Source organism: Scleropages formosus, chromosome 22 (genome assembly GCF_900964775.1).
Source record: "Scleropages formosus chromosome 22, fSclFor1.1, whole genome shotgun sequence".
NCBI lineage: Eukaryota > Metazoa > Chordata > Actinopteri > Osteoglossiformes > Osteoglossidae > Scleropages > Scleropages formosus.
The window spans coordinates 11,996,724-12,023,916 of NC_041827.1; the positions used below are offsets into that span (position 1 = coordinate 11,996,724).

Sequence of the window (27,193 nt, forward strand, 5' to 3'; positions counted from 1 at the left end):
CATTCAGAAATCCTGTAAACAGGATGTTTTTGGAAACAGAAAGGAGTTTGTTCCGGCAAAATTTAAGTTAGAGGGGAAACAGTAATGGTCTAACATTTATTTTTCTGTTAAAATTATTTTTGAATTAATTCTATTAATGAATTTGTTTACTCCTAATTTTTTTTCAGTTCTATGTTTTCTTAGGGTTGTGGTGGTGCAGTGGCGCAGTGGGTTGGACCGGGTTGGACCGGGTCCTGCTTTCCGGTGGGTCTGGGGTTCGAGTCCTGCTTGGGGTGCCTTGCGACGTGTGTCCCCTCCCCCTCCAGCCTTATGCCCTGTGTTCCCAGGTTAGGCTCTGGTTCCCCATGACCCTGAATGGAACAAGTGGTTCAGACAGTGTGTGTGTGTGTTTTCTTAAGTACAATTTTTTAGTGGTAATAGGCCTGCCAGATGCATCTTGAGTAAAGCAAAAAAACTTATTAGGCCTCAAGACTTTATGATGCTGCTGGAAACCATCTTCACTATTTGAACACAAAACCATTTGCAGCTGTGAGAACTGTTTGTTCTTTGTAGAGTCCAGGCAAGGTTTACAAGAAGTCCTCAAATTGTGGCTATCTGTAAATAAGGAAAATGGAAAACAAGCGAGTAAATGGTTTAAAAGCTAATAATGTGGTAGAGGAGAATAGCAAAAGGTTTCAAATCAGATGCCCCCTGAAAACTCTTACGTTTTTCTGTGCTGCTTTTTAATAAATTGAAATCAACCATTAAGGGAGATTGTAATTTTGTTCTTTCTTTATTTATTTTTGACTTTCCTGTTCCTGTGAACATAATTCAGCCTCCTGTGGATTGAGACTTGTGTTTTTGCAACTACCTTCCAAAGGAATGGTGGCGTACCCTGCTTAGGCTTGCACCATGTGTTTCTGCGATAGAGTCCAGACCACTGTGACCCTGATATGGACAAATGGTTAATGATAGTAATTTTAATTAAAAACAACCCATGGTGTACTATGACTAGCCTTGCACCCTGTGGATGTGGGGTGAGACTACTGTGACTCTGGACTACTGTGACTTTGACGTGTGGTAGACAATGGTAAGTGGGGAGTGTACTTTAAAATGATTTGTCAAATGAGTCAGTTTTTAAACAATCTTGTAATTAATTTAGCCAGAACAATCCCCACACAAAGATGTTAAAAAAATTACAACATATACCTTGCTAGCTTTTCTCATGCATGGTGTCCTCTACTAATCATCCTGGCATCCTTTTATAAGCTGTGGATAGATGAAGTTATTTACAGAAGAATATCTTATGTAGTTATGGGCTAATGGATCAATTAGAATCCTTTGTTTAATTTAGAAAAATGTCAAAGGAACCCTTGTTTCCTTGATTAACTCTTTTCAATGAATTCATTTATCCTGGATAAATCATTGTCGTTGTCAGCAATTGACTAAAATTAAGTGGAAAAGAATTGTATAAGAATCTGAGTATCACACAACTGTACATTTAATGCAAACTGTCAGGTAATACACATGTGTAATTATTCTGAAGCATGCAGTTTTATTTGCCACAGAAATACCTTTGGCATATTTTAAAAGTCTATCATCACTGAATTTTAATATCAGAGCATTTATATTTTTCATCCAAGTGATTCTCTAGTTTGCAATACATTTTCATGCAAGTCTGTTTTCAAATTTAAACACATTTTAATGTGCTGTTTAAATTATTACTACTTAAGAAATTTGATAAACTGAGAAAGAGGAAGATTTCCCAGCTGATCTCTTCTCTTTAGGAAGCCACTTTGTTTTTATTACATTAACAAGTGAAAAACTGAACAAATAATAGTGTTATACAACAGTTATTCATTTAAAAGAATGAAGAAGGTAATCAGATATGCTGTGTTTATTATAACTTGCCATTGTTAATTATTACGTTGGCCATAATTAGCAGTGGGATTCAGTAAGGGTAAGACATCAAGCGTGGGCAAAAATTTATCTGATACCTTTAAACCGACTCAGATTCATTAGGGAAAAATGGACATCAGAGGGGGGTGCGGTGGCGCAGTGGGTTGGACCACAGTCCTGCTCTCCAGTGGGTCTGGGGTTCGAGTCCCGCTTGGGGTGCCTTGCGACGGACTGGCGTCCCGTCCTGGGTGTGTCCCCTCCCCCTCCAGCCTTATGCCCTGTGTTGCCGGGTAGGCTCCGGTTCCCCGTGACCCCATATGGGACAAGCGGTTCTGAAAATGTGTGTGTGTGTGGACATCATTCTGGAGAACCTTACAATGTGTTTCTCAGGAACAAATGTAAATGTGAAATACATACAAATGCTTGTAATTTTTGGTATTCATTTTCATTTTCTCACTGAAATGTAATGTGTTAATACAACCGTTAAAGTGTCAAATGACCTCAGACCTTAGAATTTCTTACAAAAAAATTACAAAACATGAATATTATTTGAAATTGTAACTATGCTCTTAGGCAAAAAGAATTATAAAGTGATATGATTCAATTTGATTAGTGCAACATACTGAATACCTCCCATGGTGTTTATAAATGTATGATTTTGACAGTTCTGTTGGCTGCTTTATGAAATATGCATTGACACATCTTCCTTTATTTTACATACATAAAATGTCTTATCCCTTAGAAACATATTACTCTTTTCCTCTGGAAACAACATCAGACCTGAACCTTATATAGTAGCTTTCCCACAAGGCTGACTTCTGCACTTAACAGTATAAAAAGTACAGTGCCAGTGCGTGCAGTACTAATAACAACAAAAATTAGGGAGGGTGTTTTGGGGGATACTTTTTATTACTGTCAGAACTTTTCTCAGCTGTGGTGGTATCATTAGTAAAAAGCTCTTGAAGTCTGCTAGAGTTATTTCCATACATATATTTATATGCCCTGGCTTCTGCTCTGTAATTATTAACAAAATTATCTATTATCTATATTGCTGCTAGGATATATATAACAATTTTTCATTTGTCTGTCACTAAAGTAATACTAATAACAAAATAATCTCCATTCTTTAGAGTTTGAACTGTATTACACACACTCAAAAGGTATTTTTGCATTGCAATTTATTGATACTCTTCAGATGAAAATTCATGTGGTTTGGTTTTATTAGCATGAAGAAGTGTGTGGCATAGTACTTGTCCTTAAGGAGCTCACTGCCAGTCAGAAATGAAGCTTACATATCTGCCCAGCAGCACCGTTGGCAAGAACCACCTGAATCAAATCCCTGTTCAGTGGTAAAGCACAGAATCGGTGGAACCAGAGCAGGAGATTTATAAAACAGCATGTTGTCAAGATATCCAGCCACACGTTAATGATGCGTCTTAACAGTCATTAGCTGATGTTCATTGATAATGAATGACGAATGATGATGGCAGCAACTGTCCAACCAAGTTCTCTGGTTATAAATTTCATTACACACCAACATCAGTGTGATTTCTGTAAGCAGAAAGCCACTACAGATTGCAATAGCAAGAAAAATTCGACTAAAAACAAACCAAAAGGCGAAAAGCTACTTGTATTTTTATGCCACTAGCCATCAAAGTATTTTAACAGGACATGTTGCAAAATGATCACTGAGCAAAGATGAAATGTTAGTTTTGTTGCTGTTTGTCATCCAGAAAAGCAGATACTGCACAGTATGAGTACATTCTGATTATATTTCCACTGAACTGTGCTAGACATATCTCACTGGTTTCTGTGCAGGTACCCGACATGCTGCCATGCGGAGTAACTAGAGCTGATTTGGACTTGAAGCATGTGTCTCTTCTATGAATTGCAAGGTGCCTAGAAAGTGAGATGCCCTCGGTGACACTGGCTGATTTAACCTTTCCTCTGTACCTACAAATGTGGAAAATTCTGCGTTGTTATAGCTGACAGAAGGTAAAGGTTATGCCAAGCCTGTCATGAGCACACACAATCAGTCCACTTATTGCTCTATATAAACCTATGCCTGGCATCAAAATTCATTTACTTTTCTCCACCAGAACGCCACTCTGTATAAATCGTTTGGTACCTATTAATTTATTGATTTATTTGAAGGCTGATAATCCCCTGGGAGGTGGAAACATGAAAAAATATTTTTATAAAGTCGTGACTGTAAACCTACACTTAACTGCAGCAGACGACACGAAACTGAAATTTAACAGGCAGGTGCAATCATCACTTGATGTGATGAGATGCTGGTTTTACATACCTAGTACACACAACACACCCAAATTCTTTCTTGGATGCTTCAAGGTGACACTGACGTGTCAATCCAGCTATAATGGAGGACAAAGAAACTGCCCATTACCATGTCAGCATTTATAAGGTTCTCAGGAGGAGAAGAAGGAGAAAAAAAAAAAACACATTTCCTGTAAATTAGTAATGATGGAGTGAGACCTCTGCTTTACTGTCTCCCATGCTTATTTGTCCCAGTGGTTTCATAGCCTCTCTCTCACAACAGTTTGACTTTGATAGCAATCTAGGAATGCAGCGATGCAAGATATGCCTTCGAAAGGGGCTCCCTCAGCCCACATTTCCTTACATGCAGTATAGACAGAGCCAGAGGTGACTTTCATGCCATTCCTCTCACACACATTCATTACTTTCCGCCAAGAGACGCAAAGGGTTTTCACATGCATGTGTACCACTAAATGACAGCATTTCATTCGTATTTTGGATCTACAATCTACTCTACTCTACTCTAAAATCTGGAAAATAGCACAATTTTTAGGCAAGGAAATATTTTCTACCTGCAAAACTACAGAAACTAAGTCTTCGGATAGAAAAATGAAATTCAACCATATTTGCTGTTATACTCCCTCCACACCCAGCCTTGCTGTTCTGGCTCTGGCTGGATTCTTATACTTAATTTTTTTTTTTCCAGAATGAACACATTAAAATGCAGTGGTGGGCTTCAGAAAATATGTAGCTGCCAGCAGCTGTCATACATTACCTGTAAAACAATGATAAAATGGAATGGTTCCCCTGCATTAATTAGAGGGTGATAGTTTATGGTAGCTGTCCCTGTGGCGAAAGTACGCACACAACTCACTTGAAGAGGCCCATCTTTGCCTGTGGGATCGCAAAGACACTGGCTGATGATTGTATAATTTACCGCATGCATCTCTCATCTCGTTCCTCCTTGCCTCACATCCCCTCAAGTCTATACTAAGTCAATTTAACTGCAATAAAGTATTTCACATTTGGTGACATTTATGGTCATAGCAATTGTCTCTGTTTAAACTATGGAAATCTGGCAGCTCACTGTGGCTCAAACTGATTCTCATGCCAAAACCGATCATCACAGGTATTTTGGGGACCAAGTCATCCATGCATCCCAAGGCTGGTTTTAAAGACTGAAGGAATTGCGAAGGAGTGCCCTTTATGCTTTCATTCATTTCTCCATGCACCAGATCAAATCATAACAGGGATCCTAGCTGATTTAACAAAAAATATCAGTTGATTTCCCCTGGTATGTTGTAGTATGCTTCAACAAGACAGAACTATTCACAGAAATTAGCAGTGGAATCCAGTTATGAACCAAGCCAGATTCCTTTTTTGGTGGCCTATTTAGTCTTTCTCCTGGGGTGGCTGGATGCTGGACCTACAGTCTCACAGGCTGCAGATGTTGTAAAAATTCATTCCAAGGTCATTGCTCTAAACAGATCATATAGCTTGGTTATTTTCACTTTCATGTCTGAGAACTGCTGCATGTAACCTGAAAAGATGCTGTGACTCATATTCTGATTTTCAGTATTTTCTTATTACAGTATTTAGTTTACTTGTATCCAGATAGAAGGAAACTTAGAGAAAGAATTAATATTCGGATGGTATATAAGATGCCAGTTAAAAGCAAAATGAATTGCTTTCATTTACCAGCGGATCATTCCACCTGACTGAAAAAACAACACTAGAAGGAAATGGTTACCTGGGTGGTATTTTTCACAAGACAATGGAAAAAGGACAGGAGAACAAAGCAGCGGTTGACAGCAGGAGGAAAAAATATAAAACCAAAACATCTTTCAAGATACATTCATGGAGCTCTCAATCATTCTGTTAATTTCCGTCTGTCAGGGCAAGCTTTGCACTTGAATCCTGTTTAATATCTTTAGACAGCCATGTGTGCGCTGTAATGTGTGAGGTAAAACTGCCCTTTCCTTTTTTCTTTTTTCCATATGTTTTATGTGAACCAAGAGAAGGAGGTGGGCAACCACCCATTTTCCCTTTATTAAAAAAGAACACACAACAGGGTGGCATAATATATGCACTCATTCAATATCTCTCCATATCTGTTTGTAAGTTAGTTCCACCTTTCCCTATTGTGCCAATAACCTGTTTTGTTTCCTAATCAATGGGTAAGAAATATTTGATTATGTACTACTCTGTAAGAGTGGTGCTATTTACTATTTGTGGTTCTGAACATAACATCATAATAAATACCCTTCTAACTTTAGTATAATTATAGTGCGATTATAGATTATATATATAAAGTGATTTAAAGTATTTTTTTCATATCCTATACACACACACACACACACACACACATTTTCAGAACCGCTTGTCCCATACGGGGTCACGGGGAACCGGAGCCTACCCGGCAACACAGGGCGTAAGGCCGGAGGGGGAGGGGACATACCCAGGACGGGATGCCAGTCCGTCGCAAGGCACCCCAAGCGGGACTCGAACCCCAGACCCACCGGAGAGCAGGACTGCGGTCCAACCCACTGCGCCACCGCACCCCCCCATCCTATACACATAACATACATATACTGTATATATGTGTTTATATATGTTAATTCTGCTTTATTTTTCACCATTTACGTTTTGATTTTCTTTTTTGTATTTTCATTTAGGGGGTGCGGTGGCGCAGTGGGTTGGACCACAGTCCTGCTCTCCAGTGGGTCTGGGGTTCAAGTCCCGCTTGGGGTGCCTTGCGACGGACTGGCGTCCTGTCCTGGGTGTGTCCCCTCCCCCTCCGGCCTTACGCCCTGTGTTGCCGGGTAGGCTCCGGTTCCTCGTGACCCCATATGGGACAAGCGGTTCTGAAAATGTGTGTGTGTGTGTGCATTTTCATTTATCCATTTAATTTTTTTTTCTAATTTTGTAAATTTTTTTTCTGTTTTTCTGCATTTTGTTTTTCTCTAACATTATTATTGCCATTGTTATTGTTGTTTTTGCTGTTCTATATGAAAGGGTTCTTGACACTGTGAGGTGAATAGATTTGCATAGAGACCTGTTGCAAGTTACCTACTGTACTTGACATTATTACACTCTGTTACCACTAAAAAAAAGACCCTACTGGGTAGTAGTGGAAACATACTGAGTATAAAAACGTTATGGGTTTCTTGAAATGTTTTTAACACAACTATTTCAAAACATTTAGGATAAAATGGTAAAGGGTTTATAGATACAGTTACCACTACTTTGCATGGTTTTTGCCAACACAGATTGAAAATGAGACAAAACATAATATATTTGCATTCAGTTGCATAATCCTGAGTCACACATATGAAATGTTTCTGACTGGTTTTCATGTAAAATGGGGAGATATGTAAGATTGTAAAATAATTAACTGTTGAATCAAGACAGGTGAGCGGGTTTTATTTACTCAACATAAACAAGTAAACCAATTAGTTTAATTTTTAAATCTTTTCAAATGAAGTTACATGACATTCTGTTTTACATGTTAGTGAAACGGGGTTTTTTTCTGTAATGCAATGCATTCTTTGATTTCATAATTCTTTTTCGGCCCCAGCTAATCCTCAATCTCAGTCAGTTTCTGTATTTGAAACCACACTTGCCTGGGTGAAAAAAAATTTAGAAATCTCAGGAGTGAAAGTCAATCTTATGGAAAGAAAAGACAAGATCTGAAATTTTTGTGCACAACTGCCAAGTATTGTAAGACACAAAGAGGCTGAATTGTAGTTCCTACTGTCCAACATGGAGTTGGCTGCTATCATAGTCTGGGATTGCTTTCCTAGTCACAGAGTTAGTGATCTTTATCAAGTCCATGGCAGTCTCAACCAGCATGACTGCCACAGCATGTTTCAGAGGCATAGCATCCTATCAGGATTATGAGTAGTTGGACAGCACTTCAGTCTTCAGCAACATAATACGTCAAAACTCATCTCAGTGTTGTACATATAAGGAAAGCAAAAGGCCACTGAAACTAATAACTTGAACATTGTCAATTATAAAGAAAAAAAGAAAAAAATTAGAAAAGAAAATTATAAAGAAAAAAGCAACTGCACTCATATGTTTCACTAATACTGTGCGTTAGGGTTTTGAATGTTTAACCTCAAAAACAAATCATGAAGACTGATTCTCAGCTTTACACAGTTTCTCATGTCAAGTTTTTAAAAATTTATATGCCTTTCACAAAATAAATCAGATCATTTATATCTGATATAATTTTATTTTGCTTATGTATCCTGTAGCAGGTCTCTTCTTCTGTCACTCATATCTGTTTCTTGGTCAGAAATTTTGTCTAGTTTGACAGCTGTAGTCATGGAAATGTTCTCAGGGACCGTCAGTCATTTCTCAGTTGAGTTGGCCATCCCTTAAAGAGTGCACACAACAGTGCAGCGTCATTCGGAATCATCGTTTCAGTCTCAGAGGACACGAGATCTCCAATGCTCTCAGGGCCTGGAGCGGAAGGAACTTGTGCGCCTTACTGTGTTCTGTCAAGTCTGCCCCCCCCCCCCCCCCCCCCCCCTCCGCCTTTCATTTGGGGGAAGGATCTGATTCAATTTCTCCTACTGAGGTTAAATCTGAGATCACATTTAAGATGTGTTTTTCAAGGTGAGCTGCAAGCTTATCCTCCTTTCAGTCAGAAAGGTTGCACTCAGTGGCAGGCGATTGCATTTGCAGGAGGTTGGGAATACGGTATTGCATTGATAAGATTAAGGCTACTGACTTGAAAGTTTGAGTAGCTTCTTAAATACTGAAATGCAATTTCAAGTACATCATCCACTGCAGTATCTTCCATCAGTGTTTCTCAACTGTTATTCTTGCAGATCACTACATATTATATGCAGGTTTTTCTTGAAGCACATTAGTTAAAGTCTTCATGAAACAAATGCATTCTCTAATTTAACCAGTATTTTAGTCATCTTTTCCAATGCTGAAGTTATTGGCTTTCATAGGTAATTTACTGAGAGCCAGTGAACTCACACAGTGCTGTACATTGGAATTTATAATCCTAAACTGATCCTGACTTTGTTTAAGAGTAACGCTTTTCAGTAAATTTTCAAGCAGACATGATTTTTTTCAAGGAGACATGCCGACTATTTTGGGAGACAAATTAAAGCGTCAATGTTAATTAATTCAGGTTGAGTACCTTACTATACGACACTTTTTAGGGAGTGGGATTTGAACCACAAACCTTGCAATTAGAAGGCAGCAGCTCTAAATTCTGCATAACCTGCTGCCCCTTATTATAGGATGTTTTTTGTCATTTTAAACCAAAGGCATGAAATATTTTGTTAAACAGCACTTGCTACTCGCTATGCAGCGCTAGTTGGACAGCACAGTTGTACAGTGAGTAGCGCTGCTGTCTCACAGCACCTGAGTGGTGCAAGAGGACATTGGTTCGATCCCTGCTCAGCCTGTGTGGAGTTTGCATGTTCTCCCTGTGTCTGCGTGGGTTTCCTCCCACAGTCCAAAGACATGCTGTTCAGGTTCACCCATAGTGTGTGAGTGACAGAGAGTGTGTTCCACTGATGTATGGATGAGTGACCCAGTGTAAGTAATGTATCTAGCAATGTAAGTCACCTTGGTGAATAAGGTGTGTGGGCTGATAACACTACACAGAGTTCATTGGAACTTGCTTTGGAGAAAAGTGTCTGCAAGTAAATGCCATGATGTTAAATACTAATGTGTCCTTCTTAACGTGTCTCAGCCTGATGTGTTTTTACTTACCCATGTAAAAATATAAAACAATTACATTGTGGCCTTGACCTAGGATTAATAACAGGAAAGTGTGGTTTTGAAAAAAAAAGCATCCAGGCATGAATTTTAAAAGAGATTCTTCTGAGTAACATAGGTGTTACATAGCATAGTGACACAGCAACACATGTCTTAAATTTGTTTTTATTTGACCTTCTCAATACCTCAACATCATCAGTACTTTATCTATTGTCCTCTGGAGGCTTGTATTGTTTCTTCCTAATCACAGGAGCAATCTGGTCTCACTTTTCCTAATCGAAGTCATTAACACAGTTCATGTAATACCTTTAATAAATGACAAACTAAAGTAAAATATAATGAATGAAAACTGAAAGCCATCATAATGAAGTAAAAAGAATTAACTTCAAAAGTGTGACATTTAATCAGGAGAGGTCACGATTAAGGTGCATTAAACATGCCAAGAGCATCTTTGCACCATGATGCAGGAAGGCAGTATGAAATTGCAGGTGTGATAGAAAACATAGTACAAAGTTCTCATCCTAACTGTATTAAACTGTCATGGAAAACAGAGGACACGGAGGAGGTTAGACCCAAGTGCAGGATCATTTATTGAGAATGAAAAGACTACAGGTGTTCTCGTGGTCGGGAACGGGCGAATGGTCAGTCGATTGGTGAAGTGAACAGAAGTGAAGATCCAAAGTCGTGGCCAGGGGTCAAGGCGAGCGGTTGTTATCAAAGAGACGTGGAGCAAAAAATTGGGAAAAGCAAGGTAGGTTTGAGTTGCCGGGTTGGGTTCCGGTTCCCCGCGACCCTGTATGGGACAAGCGGTTCAGAAAGTGAGTGAATGAGTGAGTGAGTGAGTGAGTAGGTAGGTTTGAGAACATAGAGGAGACAGTTGCATCAAGTGAGATTCCACAACTGGAAAGTGGTAGAGTGGTGCTTTTTATAGCTGAGTGCTCCGATTAAAGCCAGGTGCTTAATTGGAGCCAGGTGTTGCTGGTTGGGGTACAGGCGTGGTCGTGACATAAACACGCATTTGTATACCACATAGCTCATACATTAAACCATGTTTTTAAAAATAATTTGCAGATGTTTCAAAAAGCTGTTTTGCAATACCAGTTCTTCGAATTGTCTTTGGATACCTTACAAATAAATCAGTCAGTTTACTTAGTAAATGATGAATGCTTAGTACAATGATTCTTAAAGTTAAATCTGGAATGTTCGTGTTAGTCATAGCATTGAATGAATGGCCAGGCATTACTGTATTTTCTGCAATATAATTATGCCATCCAGCATATTTTCTTTATTCGGATGACTGCATTTGACCTGCTTGCAAATAAATTTCAGGATACAAACAGCCGGTCTCAATACACACGTTATGCATTACATTTTTTCATAATGTGTATAAACATTTCAGGCCAATAAGGTAAATTTATTCAAACATCAGTGTTTCACATAATGGGACCAAGGGACATAAAAGATGAAAACAGATCAGGCAACACTTGTGTTGCTTATTTTAGAGGCTTTTTCAGGCACAGCAGAGGGCTTACTGACCCTTATTTGATTTCCACCAGTCAGTGCCATTAGATTTGATAATTTCAGTCACTGCACAAAATCTAATTTGAGATGGTCTCAAATGCACTAAATGATTACATAATTAAAGAAATGCACTGTAATTAAAGATACTCTGCAGATATTTCATTGGCAATCTGCTATACTTCCCCTACATTTGTCATGTCCCTGTAACTAAAGCTGAATTTTTGTCTGCTAAAAACCGGATAAAATAAAAAATAGTGGCAATTTCTCATTAAACTTCAAAATAAAATAAGGAAAATCAACAATATGTAAAGAATGAATGCAGAACAGGTCTCCAAAGCAGTGCGAAGAGTTTGTACTCTTTAATGTAGCACAGTGTTACTGTGCTTTCAAAGACAACTTCATTAATAAATATTTTGTGCATAAAATTTCATACTGCACTTTTCTCTGCCTCTGAGCCTGTCCAGTATTGTAACATTCTTTGTGGGGTTTCTGAATGGTTTCTGCTCACTGCTGTTTACCTGCAGCATTTTTCAGTGCGGTGATTGACAGGTGTCTACAGAGTGATATGAACATCAGACCTGGAGAAGTAGTGGGAATTCCTCAAGCTCAGGTGCAATATTTATAACTGAGTAAACACAAATGGGTAAAGGATAGCATTTAACGTAACTAGAGCTTATAAGGAACAATAAAAACTAAGCAAATCCAAGGTGGGGTGACTTCTGTATAATTTGTAACGAATATAAGAATAACAGTCAACAGATTAATGTTCAAAATTTGACCTTCATATGTGGGAAAATCATTAATTTCTGAAATATAAAAAAAGCAGAAAAAAATCATATCATACTGAGTACAGTGAAATTGCTTGCTCATGTTGGTTATCATTAGTAATTGTGCAGTCAATACTATGATTGTGTGTCATTCTGTAATTTGTCAAATAAAAACACATTACATAGACCTATATGGTGGCGCAGCAAGAAATGCTGCTGCCTCAAAGCTGTTAGGTGGTGTGAGAGAACATTAGTTCAATCATCTTTCAGTCTGTGTGGAGTCTGCATGTTCTCCCTGTGTCTCTGGGGCTTTCCTCTGGGTGTTCTGGCTTCTTCTCACAGTCAAAAGACATGCAGTTCAGGTGAAGTGGTGACCCTTGCCCTTATTCTGTGTATGGATGAGTGACTGTGTGTGGCTGCCCTGGGAAGGAATCGCGCCCAATGCTTCCAGGATTGGCTCTGGATCGCTACGACACCACTTAGAACAAGTGGTTATTGGATGGATGCACAGGCAAAGGGAAACGACAAAATAATTTGACTGAGGTTGATACAATGGAGGGGGTGCGGTGGCGCAGTGGGTTGGACCGCAGTCCTACTCTCCAGTGGGTCTGGGGTTCGAGTCCCGCTTGGGGTGCCTTGTGACGGACTGGCGTCCCGTCCTGGGTGCGTCCCCTTCCCCCTCCGGCCTTACGCCCTGTGTTGCCGGGTAGGCTCCGGTTCCCCGTGACCCCGTAAGGGACGAGCGGTTCTGAAAATGTGTGTGTGTGTGTGATACAATGGATTTCAATGCGAAGTCTAAAGTAAACAAAGAACTAATGCACTTCTCTCCAATCTGCTGACATACCTGATATGTGTACTGTTGATGTATATATCTGAAATATACATATAAATCTAAATGCATATATGTGCACATACACATTTGCCATTGCTGCTTCTAATAAATTGTTTTTAAATCTGAGAAATTCAGCAGAAATGTCCAAAAAGCCTATTCATGCTATGAAATATTGAAACAGATACATATATGAGTTAAAACTGTTTATTTCACAATGACATTAAACTTTCTTGATTTTATGATTCCAGATTCAGCAGCCCTTCTCTACCATCTAAACACTCAATCTTTTCATTAAATTGCATGCAGTGAAGGCCTTGTGTGACAACCTACCATGTCCTGAGTCACTGTGAGTTGTTTTTCGGCATGACCCTAATTTCTTCGTGTAGACACCCCCACCAACGCATGAAATTGTAATTAGCATCAGTTCCTCTCTTTTGGCTTAGGGTATAACCCCAGGAGAAAAAATGATCTGGAATTACAGATTTAATACCTTGCTTGGGTTTCCCAGCTTGCAGTGGTTTTTCACAGCATCTCTCTACACGAACGGACATTCATGCTGATGGTATCCTAGGCTAATGAGCAGGGAAAGAAGCAGCAAGAAGACTAGAAGCGAGCTGCAGCTGGCACGTCATTTTAAAGCAGTATGTGAACAGTCGGACTTCTCAAGCTTTGTCTCGTGCATGCGAAGAAAAACAGTCAGATTTCTGCCTAAAGATACATTTCTCCTCAAAGGCTGTCAGTAGCTGTGAAAAGACATCAGTGAAGTTGTAGTTCCTTCTAAATTAAGTAAATATGAAACACACAAATTAAAAATGTTGCCGAAATTGGCCAGATATTTAAATACATTTCTATTGATTTTCTATAAAGTCCATTACATTTGACAGTTTATAGGTTCTTCAATAGATTTTTTTAATTTGAAAATTTCTGACTGCCTCCAGAACTGACAAATACAGTCCCCATCATTAGCATGTATTAATTTAGCTGATACTTCTGTCAAAGATAACACTCACTAAACTCCCTTTCTTGGTTCACCCATTTTATGCAACAGACCAGAGTAAATGACAAATTAGCTCACTACAAGGGCATTTTAGAGTGAACAGTTTACCATAAACACATATCTTTGGACATTGAAACACCTGCTAGAAACATGCAGAGAACATGCAAACTTCACACAGACTGAGAAAGATTCAAATCCATCTCATAGTGTACAGCCCAGTACACTGGGGAAAAAAAAGCCACCATCTTGCCCACCAGCAAAAATATATCTAGATTCTGGATTAACATAATTTCTTTTAAAAAAAGTGGTATGTGTGGATGAAATAAATAAATAAATAAATAAATAAATACACACACACACACACACACACACACACACACACACACACACTTTTCTGACTTGAAGGGAACAGATTGCTCAACAGCTGGTGCCAATGAACAGAAACTTAAAAGCAAGCAACTGTTTTGTTAATGAGAATTTGGCTAAGTTTAACTTATTGCAACTGCCCCACTCATCTCCCAAAAAAATATCTGATTCCTCCAAATAGTACTAATAAAAACACACATGTTAAAACAGAGGTGGGCAAATCCAGTCCTGGGAGTGTGAACACATTTGAAGTACCATCAAAATTTACACCTCAAACAGCAGCAGAGAAGCCATGCTACACTAGTCAACTAAAGACTAAAAATGAAACCATGAAGGGCAGAACTGCAGCGCTCAGTGCGTTTAACTTTCCACGTGTGTTAAAGTATCAGTGCACCACTTGATCCCTCAAGGCCTGGAGGCCTCCAGATTTCAGAGCATATTTTAATTAGCACCAGATTAACACCCAAACCATAAGTGAGGTGACTTGCCATCCAAATGATTATTTCATAAAGCAAGTAAGAGTTAAGGATGAGCAAAAAGCTGCAAAGTCTGTACTCCTAGCGGACCTGAGTTGTACGCTCCTTACCTGGTGCACTCACCTGCAGCTCCAGGAGGCAGTCAGGTGCTAATTAAAATGCAAATCCTAAAACCTGCAGGAGTCCTCTACTAAAACATCAAGGTTTGATAAGAACTTAACCGATCTGAAATAACGTCACTTTTGAGCTAATTTATGAACACCATTTAAATGTGTTTATAGTCACCTGCAGCAGCGGTCTGCTTGGCTTGGCTTATAAACTGTTTACCTGTAAACCTGATGTGAAATGCTGGATTTATCAGCATAATGTGGATGATGCATTTTAGAAGCTCAGTAAAAAGGATGAGGGATAAACTAAAATATGGCATCCTGCTTTGAGCCGATATTAGCTGCAGGCTGGATTGAAATGTATGTGAGCTTTTGTTGTTTTTTTTTTCATTATGGCTCTAGAACTTTCCTCTAGGGACCAAGAGATTGGAGGTATTTATGTAATCAAATTAATAGTGCTATCTCTACAGCCACCTACACAAACAACCTTTCAGAACACTTAGGAAGAGTTATGGGGTGATTAAAAGGATTTTCTTTCAGCTAAGCAAGGCTGAATAATCAGTGTGTAATTACGTACAAGAGACAGGTGACAACAGGCACATTTGTCATTTCAATTTTGAATCTCACCACATTATGGATTTGTGACAATTCAGCAGGACAATAGGACTAAATGTTCTATTAAAAGTAAATAAATAAATAAAATGCAAAGCACCTTCATTGCAAGTAGGAGCGAAAGTACAATTTGTGAAGAAGCTTATTTCATAGTTTTTGAAGAGGCACTGATTAATATGCGTTTCCCATTATTTTTAATTCTGACATTTGTACTGTTTTTTTTTTTTAAAGCATGATTAACTAAAATGCATTTAAATGCAAATCAAATCAAACAGAAATTTTTGGAGGGAACTTGTCGAAAAAACTTTTTTTGCTATAACAACTTCAACAAGCCAGTGGTTTAAATTTAGCATATTGATCCAATGGTACTTTTTATCAGAGAGATACAATTATGAAACATTAACTTCTTGCATTCTTGCAAGAACATGCATAAATTCCACATATTTTTTCTAAATTTCTGTTTAGCATTACAGCAGTCTCTTTTCTATACGTATCTTCTTCTGAGACCTGATCAAAACTTTATGTCCTCCAATGCTGAATTCTAATGCACTTTTTAATATACATTCTATGCTGTAGAATAATATCACATTTTTGGATTTGGGCTTGGAAAGCTTTCCAGAAGTCGTAGAAATACATCCATAAACCCTTTTTTTCCAGAATTTTAAGAGGATATCTTTATGTGTCTTTTGATTATTGGATTGGTATATTTTTCTGAGTTTTCCTTACACTTTCATGAGATGAATTCTCTGTTAGACCTGTCAGTTAAAAGGGAAAAAAGGATAATATATACTATGTGAATGGAATTTCTGAACTATGTATGTACCAATTATAATATTGCAGTATCGGTTTGAATGGCTTACAGGGGAAAAAGAAATTGACTGCCACTTTCATGTATGCCCTGTGCATTATCAACATGGGAAGAACCAACAGAAAATGTCTAAAGAAAGGACACTGCATCTGAGTTTATATGGTAATGGAAAAAAAAAAGTAATAAAATGTCACTTGTTGAAACGCTTTGGTCAGCATTTGTACTGTGGTTCAATGGAATTACTTCCCTTGGGCACTGTCCATTTATCCAAACTATGAAGTATGCTGTGACAATATGCTGCGGCTTTAACTTTTCCCATCTTCATATATCAGTAAGTTTTAAATGTATTGCGTCATTCACATCATTCCAGTCCAATGCCACATCCTTCCAGCTCCTAACAATAGACCGTGTTATTTATTTATTCAGGTGACAATTTTCTCCAGTGCAACATATATTGTCATGCTTATATATGAAAACACAACAATTTACTCATTTACACAGCAGGGTAGTTTATACTGTTTCAATTCATTGCAAATTCCTTGATCAAGGGTACTACAGCAGGAGGTCAAATTTGAATGTAGGTCTTTCGACTGCAAGCTAATGATTGCAACCACTACATTATTTGTTACCTCATATGTTGTGGAATAACTCAACAAACATGTAGCAATTTACCTGTTCAGTCAAAATAGGGCTATTCTGTCAAAGTATGGCTATTTTCAAGATCTAATAATAAGCAGTTTAATTATCTTGAAGAATTTAATCCATTGAATTAACAGTGTCTTCTGTTCTATCACAATAAAATTTTTTTTACAATGTATGTTTCTCTCAAATAATTATGCCTTTTGTTTCTCCAGAAAATGAGGTGGGGAAAAAAAAAAAAATGAACGGCCAACTGAAAAACAAATCTAAAAGATTAGCTTGGTCTAAAGCAATGCATAAAGGAACACACAGCTGACACTGACCAGTCCACTCTTAAAATGAGGCCTTCTGAGAGACTAATGAAAGCCCTTTATCAATTTGAGTTATGGTCAAAGCCGGAGTATCAATTTTGTACTAATCCAAAGGCTGGGTAAAAGCGTGGGTTTGGAAATTTACGACAAAATTACACTTTCACCACCTTTATTGTGAGGGATGGCTTTGTTGGAGAAATTCGGTTAGACCAGAATCCTGTCACTAGCTGCGATGGAAAAACACTTCGCACTCCTGATCAGCAGGACACAAATTGGTAACCTGCTGATACCTGTCATGGGTAGGCCTTGTTTTGAGGGGACTGAAGTGATGAATGTCTGTCGTCTTAAAACAACTGCTCTCATTCAGTTCACATTAAACTCCCAAAATCTGGTAGTTGCATGAGGGCCTCTGAGCAAAACATATCTTCACTTACATAATGAAATGTATCTCATCTGTTACTGGTAGCTAACAATCTACTTGATAATTTACTTTGCTATCTCATGCAGTTCCAGAGCATTACATGTGTTTATCTGAACTTTGCAGCAAATCCTCAAAAGAAGTGTAAGCTGATTATGTTTTCCATGGTAAGACTGCATATCAGTATATGATTCAAATTCAGTTATTATACAGTATAATGATCAACACAAGATCAAAAGCCATGACCCTTAAAAAACTGCCCATTGCACTGTAAAATTGTCAGCGTAAAATCCAGTTTGTTTTTGCCAATCAAAAACAATTTGTTCATAAAATCTTCTCCAAGTTTCCCTTCAATTTGTGCAAATCCTAAACAAATTCCGTGCAGCACTGAAGACGTAAGCAGTTAGTCAGAAACCTTTCACCCATGTTAACAAACTCTTGTGGTGATTTTGATACCAGATGTTATCATACATTTTTCTTCCGTTTCTTTAGCAAGCTATATATATACATATTTTCTTTAATATTAATGTGTTTTGAAGCTAAAGTGGGAAAAACACAAAATAAACAAATAGATAAATAAATTCTGCTTTGACCCTACAGGCCATGCACTGTATTTAATTGCACTGATGTTGTCTTGGAATAGGAAATAAACTCTGTGCTTTAAATTATGGATTATGCATTTTAAATATTAACTAGACTTATCTCTGTTTTTTTTAACCCCACAGTACTTATATATTACTCAGAAAATGCAGACTTCCTGTAACTGGAGTTGGGGGTCTTAGAGCCTTTTTTCAAATTATCTTCCCTCATTAATGGTCCCATATTCGCTTATCATTTTGAAATTACACATTTATTCTGTCACTCTGCCAAATATTTCCAGTCTGGAGCCTCAGAATCACTGAAGTAGAATGTATCAAAGTCCTTATATTTTCTAATAGAGAATTAGGTCTTATTAATTAGAGGGAAGGACTGGAGACGTGCCTGTGCTCCCATCTCTGAGTGTGTGTGTGTGTGTGTGTGTGTGTGTGTGTGTGTGTGTGTGTGTGTGTGAAAGAGCGAAAAGGAGAAAGTGAGGGAAGGCAGAGGGAATGAGAGAGAGAGAAAAGGGACGGGGGGAGAGAGTGTGTGTGTGTGTGTGTGTGTGTGCGTGCGTGAGAGAGAGAGAGGGAGAGAGAGAGAGAGAGAGAGAGAGAGAGAGAAGGCACAGAGGGAGGGGAAGGAGGGAGAGAGAGGATAGAGAGAGATAAGAGAAGAGAAAAGCACTAAGGTGAATGATTATGAAAACAAATTCTCATAATCCCTCGTATTGCACTGACGTGCGACACGCAAAATCCATGTGGGGATCGTGAGAGAACAAGGGGAAATGCGTGTGCACACGTAGGGCAGGCATTCACAGCGGTGCACAGCGCGGCGCGTGAGAGTGTCGGGAAATCCACGGCAGCCGTGTGTCTCCGTGACACGAGTCAATGAGAAACATTTCAAAGTTAATGCACCTCTGCGTCGCAGACGCTCCCCACTCCTGCGGTGACGCTCCTACTTTTCGCTGGAATCTCGGCGTCTATAATGACGTAGATTCTTACACGCTTGTATTATTTTATTTATTTATTTATTTTTTTTTTATTCCCAAGGGGACCTGTGGGACTGACTCGACCAGCCGTACTAGAGTGTGAGCAGCGCCTCGTCTGACAGATGCTGGACAGTGAGCGGAGGGAGAGGAACCGACCGTCCTTCCGTCCACTCGAGCTCAGGGGAACACACTTGTAACAGCTTGGCTTCTTCTCGGTCTTTTGGAGATTTATTTCAGTTTTTTTCCTCCCCCCTCCGTGTTTTGTATCACAGAACGGACTCGCTGTGTCTCCTTTTCAGTTATAACAGGGGCACCCGATCAAACCCTGAGCCGAGATGAAGTTCCTCTGAGCGGACTGGATTATGCGCAGCCCTCTTTGGATCTAAAACAGAAAGACGTCTCTTCTGCAAAACTGTTCTACAAAAAAAAAAAAAAATACATTTTTTAATCTTTTTTTTTTTTTTTCATCCATTACTTCGTCTATCATCGATCAGTGCAATTGCTCTGTAGTTATGTACCGTGGCACTATGATGATATCCACGCACCGTGGGACCCACTGATCAGAATTCTTCACTGTGGAATATTGATGCTGTGCACTTTTTCGCTACCGATAAAATTGCATTTAATACACGGTCTATAGCCATCTGCTCATGTTTTTGTACCTGTGCGGACTGTGGGTTCATCCCCGTGAGCAACAAGCGACGCGGAGACTAACGATGCTCTCTGGATTCTGCTAAAAAAAACGCTCCATTCTGCCCCGGTCTATCTGGATATTTCTTCTGCTTATTTTGGTTGCTATTCACTTATTTGTCTCCACTTCTTTATTTTTGCACAAAAAAAAAAAAAAAAAATCAGAAAAAGAAATGGGATTTATTTCAAAGACTTGTGACCCCCTTGCTTTGTAAGTACTTTTAAGGGAAGTGCCTTGGGTCTTGTCTTTCTGATTCGAAGCTCGTGGCTGGAAGTGCGGGAAGAAGAAGCATGGCCACGCGCGACGTGGACACCCGGTCCAAGTGCTGCCTTGTGTGGAAGGTCTTCTGGCTCATGGAGGCGCTGGCGGAGTGGGCGCTGGCGCAGGAAAGTTACGCGCCGCACTCGATCAGGATCGAGGGGGACTTGACGCTGGGGGGTCTTTTCCCCGTCCACGCACGGGGTTTTCCCGGGACGCCGTGCGGAGATATCAAGAAGGAGAACGGCATCCACAGGCTGGAGGCCATGCTGTACGCGCTGGACCAGATCAACAGCGACGAGTACCTGCTGCCCAACATCACGCTGGGCGCGCGGGTGCTCGACACGTGCTCTCGGGACACGTACGCGCTCGAGCAGTCGCTCACCTTCGTGCAGGCGCTCATACAGAAGGACACGTCGGACGTGCGCTGCACAAACGGCGAGCCACCCGTGTTCGTGAAGCCAGAGAAAGTGGTGGGGGTCATAGGAGCGTCGGCCAGCTCCGTGTCCATAATGGTGGCAAACATCCTGCGCCTCTTCCAGGTGAGCGCGCGTGCCACTGCCCGAAACAGGTGCGCTGCGTGCGCGCGGAAAGGCCACCGGAACACGCAAGAACGCATAACGCAAGACGAAAATCGCCCAGGTTTATTTGGAGAGTGTAGGAATAGTTGGAGTTGTTAGATGTGGGGGAAGGTGCTTATCGCTTCTCTTTAGAGTTGTTTAAATCAATGTTTGGCGGTGTATGGCGGTTAGATAGGCGTGACTTTATATCCTTGCCCCCCGAGCCCCCCGAGCCCCCCTCCCCCCAAAACAAGGCCAGTGTAGGCAAACCCTCATTTGTCCCCCATTCAATAACTGTGTATAACTCCTCTGATATACTGTTGCAAGTATCCCCCGATACCCGACAAGTGGTTTCCCTGAAGCACTGGTACTAGTAGAAAAAAGAAAGGACGGATATATATATATATATATATATATATATATATATATATATATATATATATATGTGTGTGTGTTTGTGTGTGTGTGTGTGTGTATGTATGTATATGGGTCAGCTTAAGTTTACCAATGTACAGTGGAGGTAAATTTGTCCATTCCCGTCTGTTTTTATGTTCAAATTGAATGAGATGCAATTGATTTCCACGGTGCAAAATCAATGCTGTTTGATGTAGAGGCTTCAGCACTGATGCCAGAAGAACAGCTCCCATCGGCAGTATTTTTTTTTTTTTCCACACCTTTTACAATGATTAATCCATTTTGACAACAGGGTATTGTTACTGTATAGAACCACAGTAAGTACAGATTAAGTAATCAAGGGCCTTACAGCAGGGTTGGGATTCGAACCGGAAACATTCATATTGCAAGGATATAACTATATCCAATAGACATTAGGTTTTAAATACAAGAAAATGGCGCGTGACGAGAATGCCAGTGTGCGCGTGCTTTTGGCACGCGCGATCTCCGCCACACGTCGGTCTCACCTTGTGCGCTTTGCGGTGCGGGATCTTTCCACGGTTTATTAAACGGAGACTTAGAAGGGTAACGAATCCAGGCGTCCCACGACCATGTCGGTCCTTCCCTGAATATATTTACTGTTGACTGCTGTTAATATAAAATGTCATTTTTTAACTCATCTGAATGAACTCGTTGATGTAGGGATTTGCATGACACGCATATGAGTGCAATGAAAAAAGCTGTGTACGTTTATTTAGGTTTTACTGTTTTAAAATACATAGAAGTATGACAATGGTTTTTTTTAGACAGCTGCTGTTATTTATCTCTTTTTTTTTTTTTTTTTACAATGCATTTACTAGGAAAAATGAAAGAAAAGTCTCTGCCTTCTTGCCCCCAATTAATATATGAGAAGCTTAAAGTCTACATATGCCAGTCAAAAATATTGCTCTTTCAATACTTCCCTACTTAGACATCTTAAGATATAAATTCTTTTATTACTTTCACCTTACTTCACAGTAGTCAATGGTTATTAATATATAATTACGTTCAATATTGCCATTGGCGATCAATCAGAATCAAGTCTTGAGACTGGTATACCTCTTGCTTGTATTGTACATGTTTCATGCATGGATGAAGAAAATGTTGAGTGTGAGAACTCAGTATTGTCAGTGGTTTGCTGCTTCAAAGCTTCTGAAAATTAATTATAATGAGGCAGTAGAAATATTTTAGAGATTTTTAATATGGAAAACGTATATTGTGTATTACTATACAAACTTTTGTGTACATTTGTGGTTTTCTGAAAAAAGACAGTGACAAACTAAAACCTAAAAAAGTAAACTTTTTTTTGATCAGAGGGTGCTAATTTAAGAGAAAACAATATGCAGACCTCATATGAAAGCATTTTTGCAGAACTAAATAAATAATTTCTGGAAAGTAACTACTTTTGGGGGACAAAAAAGAAGCTATTCACATGTACATTTCCAACACACTATTCAGCATTGACATGCAGTAACACTGCATGCTTTTCACTTTCAGATTCACTTTGTCAAAACCAGGACTACTTAGCAGTGATCAACAGATCAAATTTAACTGCAATAATGTTAATTATGTTTTCAGCTGCATGAAAAGAAAATAGTTCCCTTATTTCTCATAACAGGCACACACTACTCTTGCCCACCAACTGTTTTTTTCCATGAGTGTGTTCACACTCATTCACGCACTTATTTTTCTTAAACTGCTTTTCCTTGTCAGGGTCATGGTGGTCCAGAACTTATCCTGGAATCAGTGGGCACTACACAAGGAGGTCCACACCCCGTACAAATACATTGCAGTACATTCATACAAGTTGCAAAAAAAATCTTTCTCTAAACTTGAACGAACACCACCCTATATTTAATAAAATTTAACGCGAAAAACCTTGAATTCAATTTCCCTTCATCATACACACCTGCAATGTCTGCACCAGTTTAACATTAGTTCACAGATAACTTGCATCACATGAAACATGCAAAGTCACTGGTGTAGAGAGGGACACTAAAGTGACAGTATCAAGCTCTTCAAATGTGAAATCTTCAGACAGCCTTTGAGTTTGTATAATCTGCTAGTGTAGTACAATCGCCTATTCTACCAGTTTCAGGTAATAAGAAAAGTGAGCTTAAGACTCTTGCCCTAGAATGGCCGACTTGGTGTGAAAATGTAGGACATTTTAGGAGACAGTTGCTCACCAGGACAATGAGATTCCCTCTTGCTACAATATAGTTATCATTTCTGCAGTATCATCTGAAACACAAACCATGCAGTTCTTTAGTTCTGATAATCAAAAACTCAGTGCCACTTTATATCAGCCATGTATGACTGTGGTAGGTACCAGAATTTTAATGGATGATGCCAACCCCTCAGAAGAAATTGATTCCTCTATTAAGAGAGCTATGCCTGTAAATATTTGCAAATGCTTAGGCAAATCAAGTGAAAAATTCTTGATTACAGACCTGCAACTAATAGTGTTTGGCAACAATACAGATTATGCAGTAGGAGCTTTTACAATAATTCACTTTGTCGACGTCCACTGGATAAGAAAATTCTTTCCTTAAGGAACTGGAAAATGACAAGTGAGATTTCATTGTTTCGCTGATAGAGAAACCTCATTAAACATATGGCTTTCTTCCTTCTCGTTTATTCATTTCAAGATGTTAAAACTGGAAAAATTCTCAGGAGGAATGAGGGCCAATAACACAGCTTCGAATGCAGACATGGTCCTTATGCAAAATGTGTCTCTTGTAAAAACTGAGTTTATTCCAATTTGGCACTAACAGCAAGGAAACACAAAGTAAATATACCAAAGTTTCATATAGCTGCACATTTACTAAAACATTTCAGTCTTCTACTATCTGCCTTGGGTTTCAAGTGTTTTGATTAAAAGCTGCTGTGGTGTTTTCCTTCTCTACATGTATTTCCTGTTCATTATAGATAGACTGTAGACACATTTTTTCATTTTCACCCCTTAAAATTTTCACATTAGTTAGTGCAGTTATATCTTTGAAAAGGAAATTGGAATCTTTGAAAGGGAAATGAGGTACAGTGTAAAGTATTGACTTTACTTTTGCACATGTTCTAAGTCTTTTCTAAGATATTAAAAGATTATAGTGGTTGGATAATTTACATTGTGGCATTTTGGTCATCCTTCTGATTAGTTTGCTTATATAATACAGGAAATTTATAATTTTGTACATAATATAATGGAAACGGTTCTGCAGAATTAATAGTGCTCATTCATGCTGTGAATCTTTTATGATTCATATTAAATTGAAACCTAAACGTTGCGTGTATGTTATGTAAATGTGGATCTAACCGCTGAGAAATACTGAATGCTGTAATCATGAATCTATAGCTTTTTGTAAAAATGTAAAGAAAACCAACTGTTTCTCTAAGACTCATAAAATTTTGCGCAGTTATCAATGAAGCTGATGTGTTTTAAAAGACATTGAGGAAAAAAAAAACAATGGGTTTAAGATTGGAGGGCCTGTACCTGCTCTCTGGTGGGTCTGGGGTTCCAGTCCCACTTGGGGTGCCTTGCGATAGACTGGCGTCCCATCCTGGGTGTGTCCCCTCCCCCTCCAGCCTTGCGCCCTGCGTTGCTGGGTTAGGCTCCGGTTCGCGGTGACCCCACTCGGGACAAACGGTTTCAGACAATGTGTGTGTGTGGGTTTAAGATTGTGAATAAGTGTCTGCCTTCCTACTGAAATGGTACCAAAAACAATTTACAAGGGCATTAGGAGAGGAAGATCTCACCATGAGAACTACCAGAATCTGGCTACCAAAGAAACTCAAAATGCCAGAAATGGTGGAAGGGCTGTTATAGGGTTAGAGGATTCTTTCAAAAATAAATATTTTTCAGCAACATTTTCTGAAGCAATTTGAATTTTCTGTTTCAAAGTGAAACTTGAACTGCTGTAACAGTAAAATAAACTGCAAGGCTTCAGAATATTATTCTGGTGGTACCTGTACTAGTGCTTGGTCCTGTGCTGCAATAATTAAGTTTTCTGTCTCTCCTTTAGACTTGGAACAGCATAACCATGCCATAGTTGCTTCTTTGTCAACGGCTTTGTTAGCTCAGTGTTAATAAGATATAAATTATTTTGTGTCACCTTGATAAATAGCCTGGAAGGAACTGAAGCTCTGAGTACCACAAAACCAAGACTCGGTGATGTATCAAAAATGGTTTCTGGCATTCAACAGTGTAACTCCCTAGCAGCTACTACTGGAGGGTTTCTGATTCCTTTGACATGACTTACAGTTAGATTAGTAAGTACTAATCCTCATTAAATCATATGGACAGTAGCCTAGTATTGCTGCATCCCCGGTGTGCTTTACAGCAATGCCTCTGAGTAGAAAACTCTCATTAGTCACAATAGGTTCATACATTGTAGCACTGGATTTATCTGTAATGTTTCTGTTACTATCAGTAATTTATAACACCCTTTTTGCATTGGTGGTCCTGTAGCTGTTGTACTAGTAGCTATTTCTTCTCCATTTCACATTATCCCTCCTGTTAATATGCCCAAATCACAGGACTCCAATGGTTTTAATACAAAACAAAGGTGATAATATGAAAACAGATGAAAACAAAAACGTGATCATAATAATGGGGACCTGCTGTTTCCATCATGTAAATTGTGATGGTCTTACTAAAAGTCTTTATGAAGGGTGCTAGGACTAAACCAGTTAATTTAGCAACATCAGTGTATTTTCCAGCTGTGCTGTTGTTATGGTGTACTCCAAAAGAGGTTTTTGCAAAGATGTCAAATATAAGCACTGCTATTGACTACCTGTCCACTTCCACTGACTATAACATGGCTGACAAGAGGAGTGTTTAATCATTTTTTGAACGTTTACTGTCCTTCCAACATCCCAGGCATCATTGACTTTCTATCCTCAGTGCAGATAGGTATAGATGCATGTACCCTAAGATAATGACATGAGTAAAATAATGAAAGCCTTAAAGAGTAGATCAATAATGCTATCATGGTGTAAAATATCTTGTGCTGGAATTTAACTCCTTTGTGTACCAGTATAAAATGATGGCACCAAGTTCTTTGCTTTCAGTATATTTGCATTGCATTTCCTTCTGACGTTGCAGTGCTTTCATAGAGGGGTAATACAAGTTCCCATTTTCTCTTGGTAATATTCTTATTTAGTTAGCAGTGGACAATTTTATTTTACCTCTGCCTCCTTTGTGTAGGTAATTGGGAAAAACAGTACACATACCTCAATCTTTGAAAAAAGACATCGAAAATGAGTAACTGCTAGTAATAAGCAGAATCACCTTTGCAATTTGACAAAACACTTTAGAAAATAACAGGATCTACTATGGTACTTTAAAGAAAGCTGTACTACAATTGCTTTATTGTTTTCTACTTGTCGTTCTGTGCACATTTTATTTCTCTATAGTTGTAGATGTGGGAGATGATTTTTTTTAACATTAATAGCAAGCATCTCCACCGAGACTTTGTATGAGTGATTTGAGTGTTTTGCTCTTATTTCAATCAAATAAACATATGAAAATGATAAACAGAGGTTTGATATGGGTAAAACCTTCATCTAACAGTCATTAGAGAGCCTGAAACCCTCCCTGGGTATTTACAGAGGAGTACCTTCTGCTTGTCTGCAGAAACAGGCTGTTAGATGTGCTGGTTTTAATTATCCTTCAGGACCTCTGATGTCTTAGAGGTTGGATGGGGGCAGCTGAAAAATTGTGTCTATCCTAATTATCACCGTATCTAAAAGTGCTTAAAATTGAAGGAATTTATTACTATCAAACCTGAGGAACAATTAAGAACACATGTCATATTCCTTCAGGAAATCAGGAGTGACTCATCTATGAATATGTTTGTTTTCCTGACCTGAATAAATATTACAATCTGATGGAGCGAAAGGTGTGAAATAAAAGAAACCTATTATGACAAAACA

At 38.9% G+C, this 27,193-nt stretch overlaps 1 protein-coding gene across 2 annotated transcripts in view; it reads left to right on the forward strand.

Moving 5' to 3' along the window:
• The first annotated feature begins 19,000 nt into the window (after window positions 1-19,000).
• Window positions 19,001-27,193, forward strand: part of grm7 (glutamate metabotropic receptor 7) — a 131,905-nt gene continuing 123,712 nt past the window's right edge. For both annotated transcript variants that reach the window (XM_018747005.2, XM_018747012.2), the window contains exons 1-2: window positions 19,001-19,024; window positions 19,386-20,815. In XM_018747005.2, coding sequence (XP_018602521.1) covers window positions 20,306-20,815 — 510 coding nt within the window. In that variant the 5' untranslated portion in view covers window positions 19,001-19,024; window positions 19,386-20,305. The remainder of the gene's footprint in view (window positions 19,025-19,385; window positions 20,816-27,193) is intronic.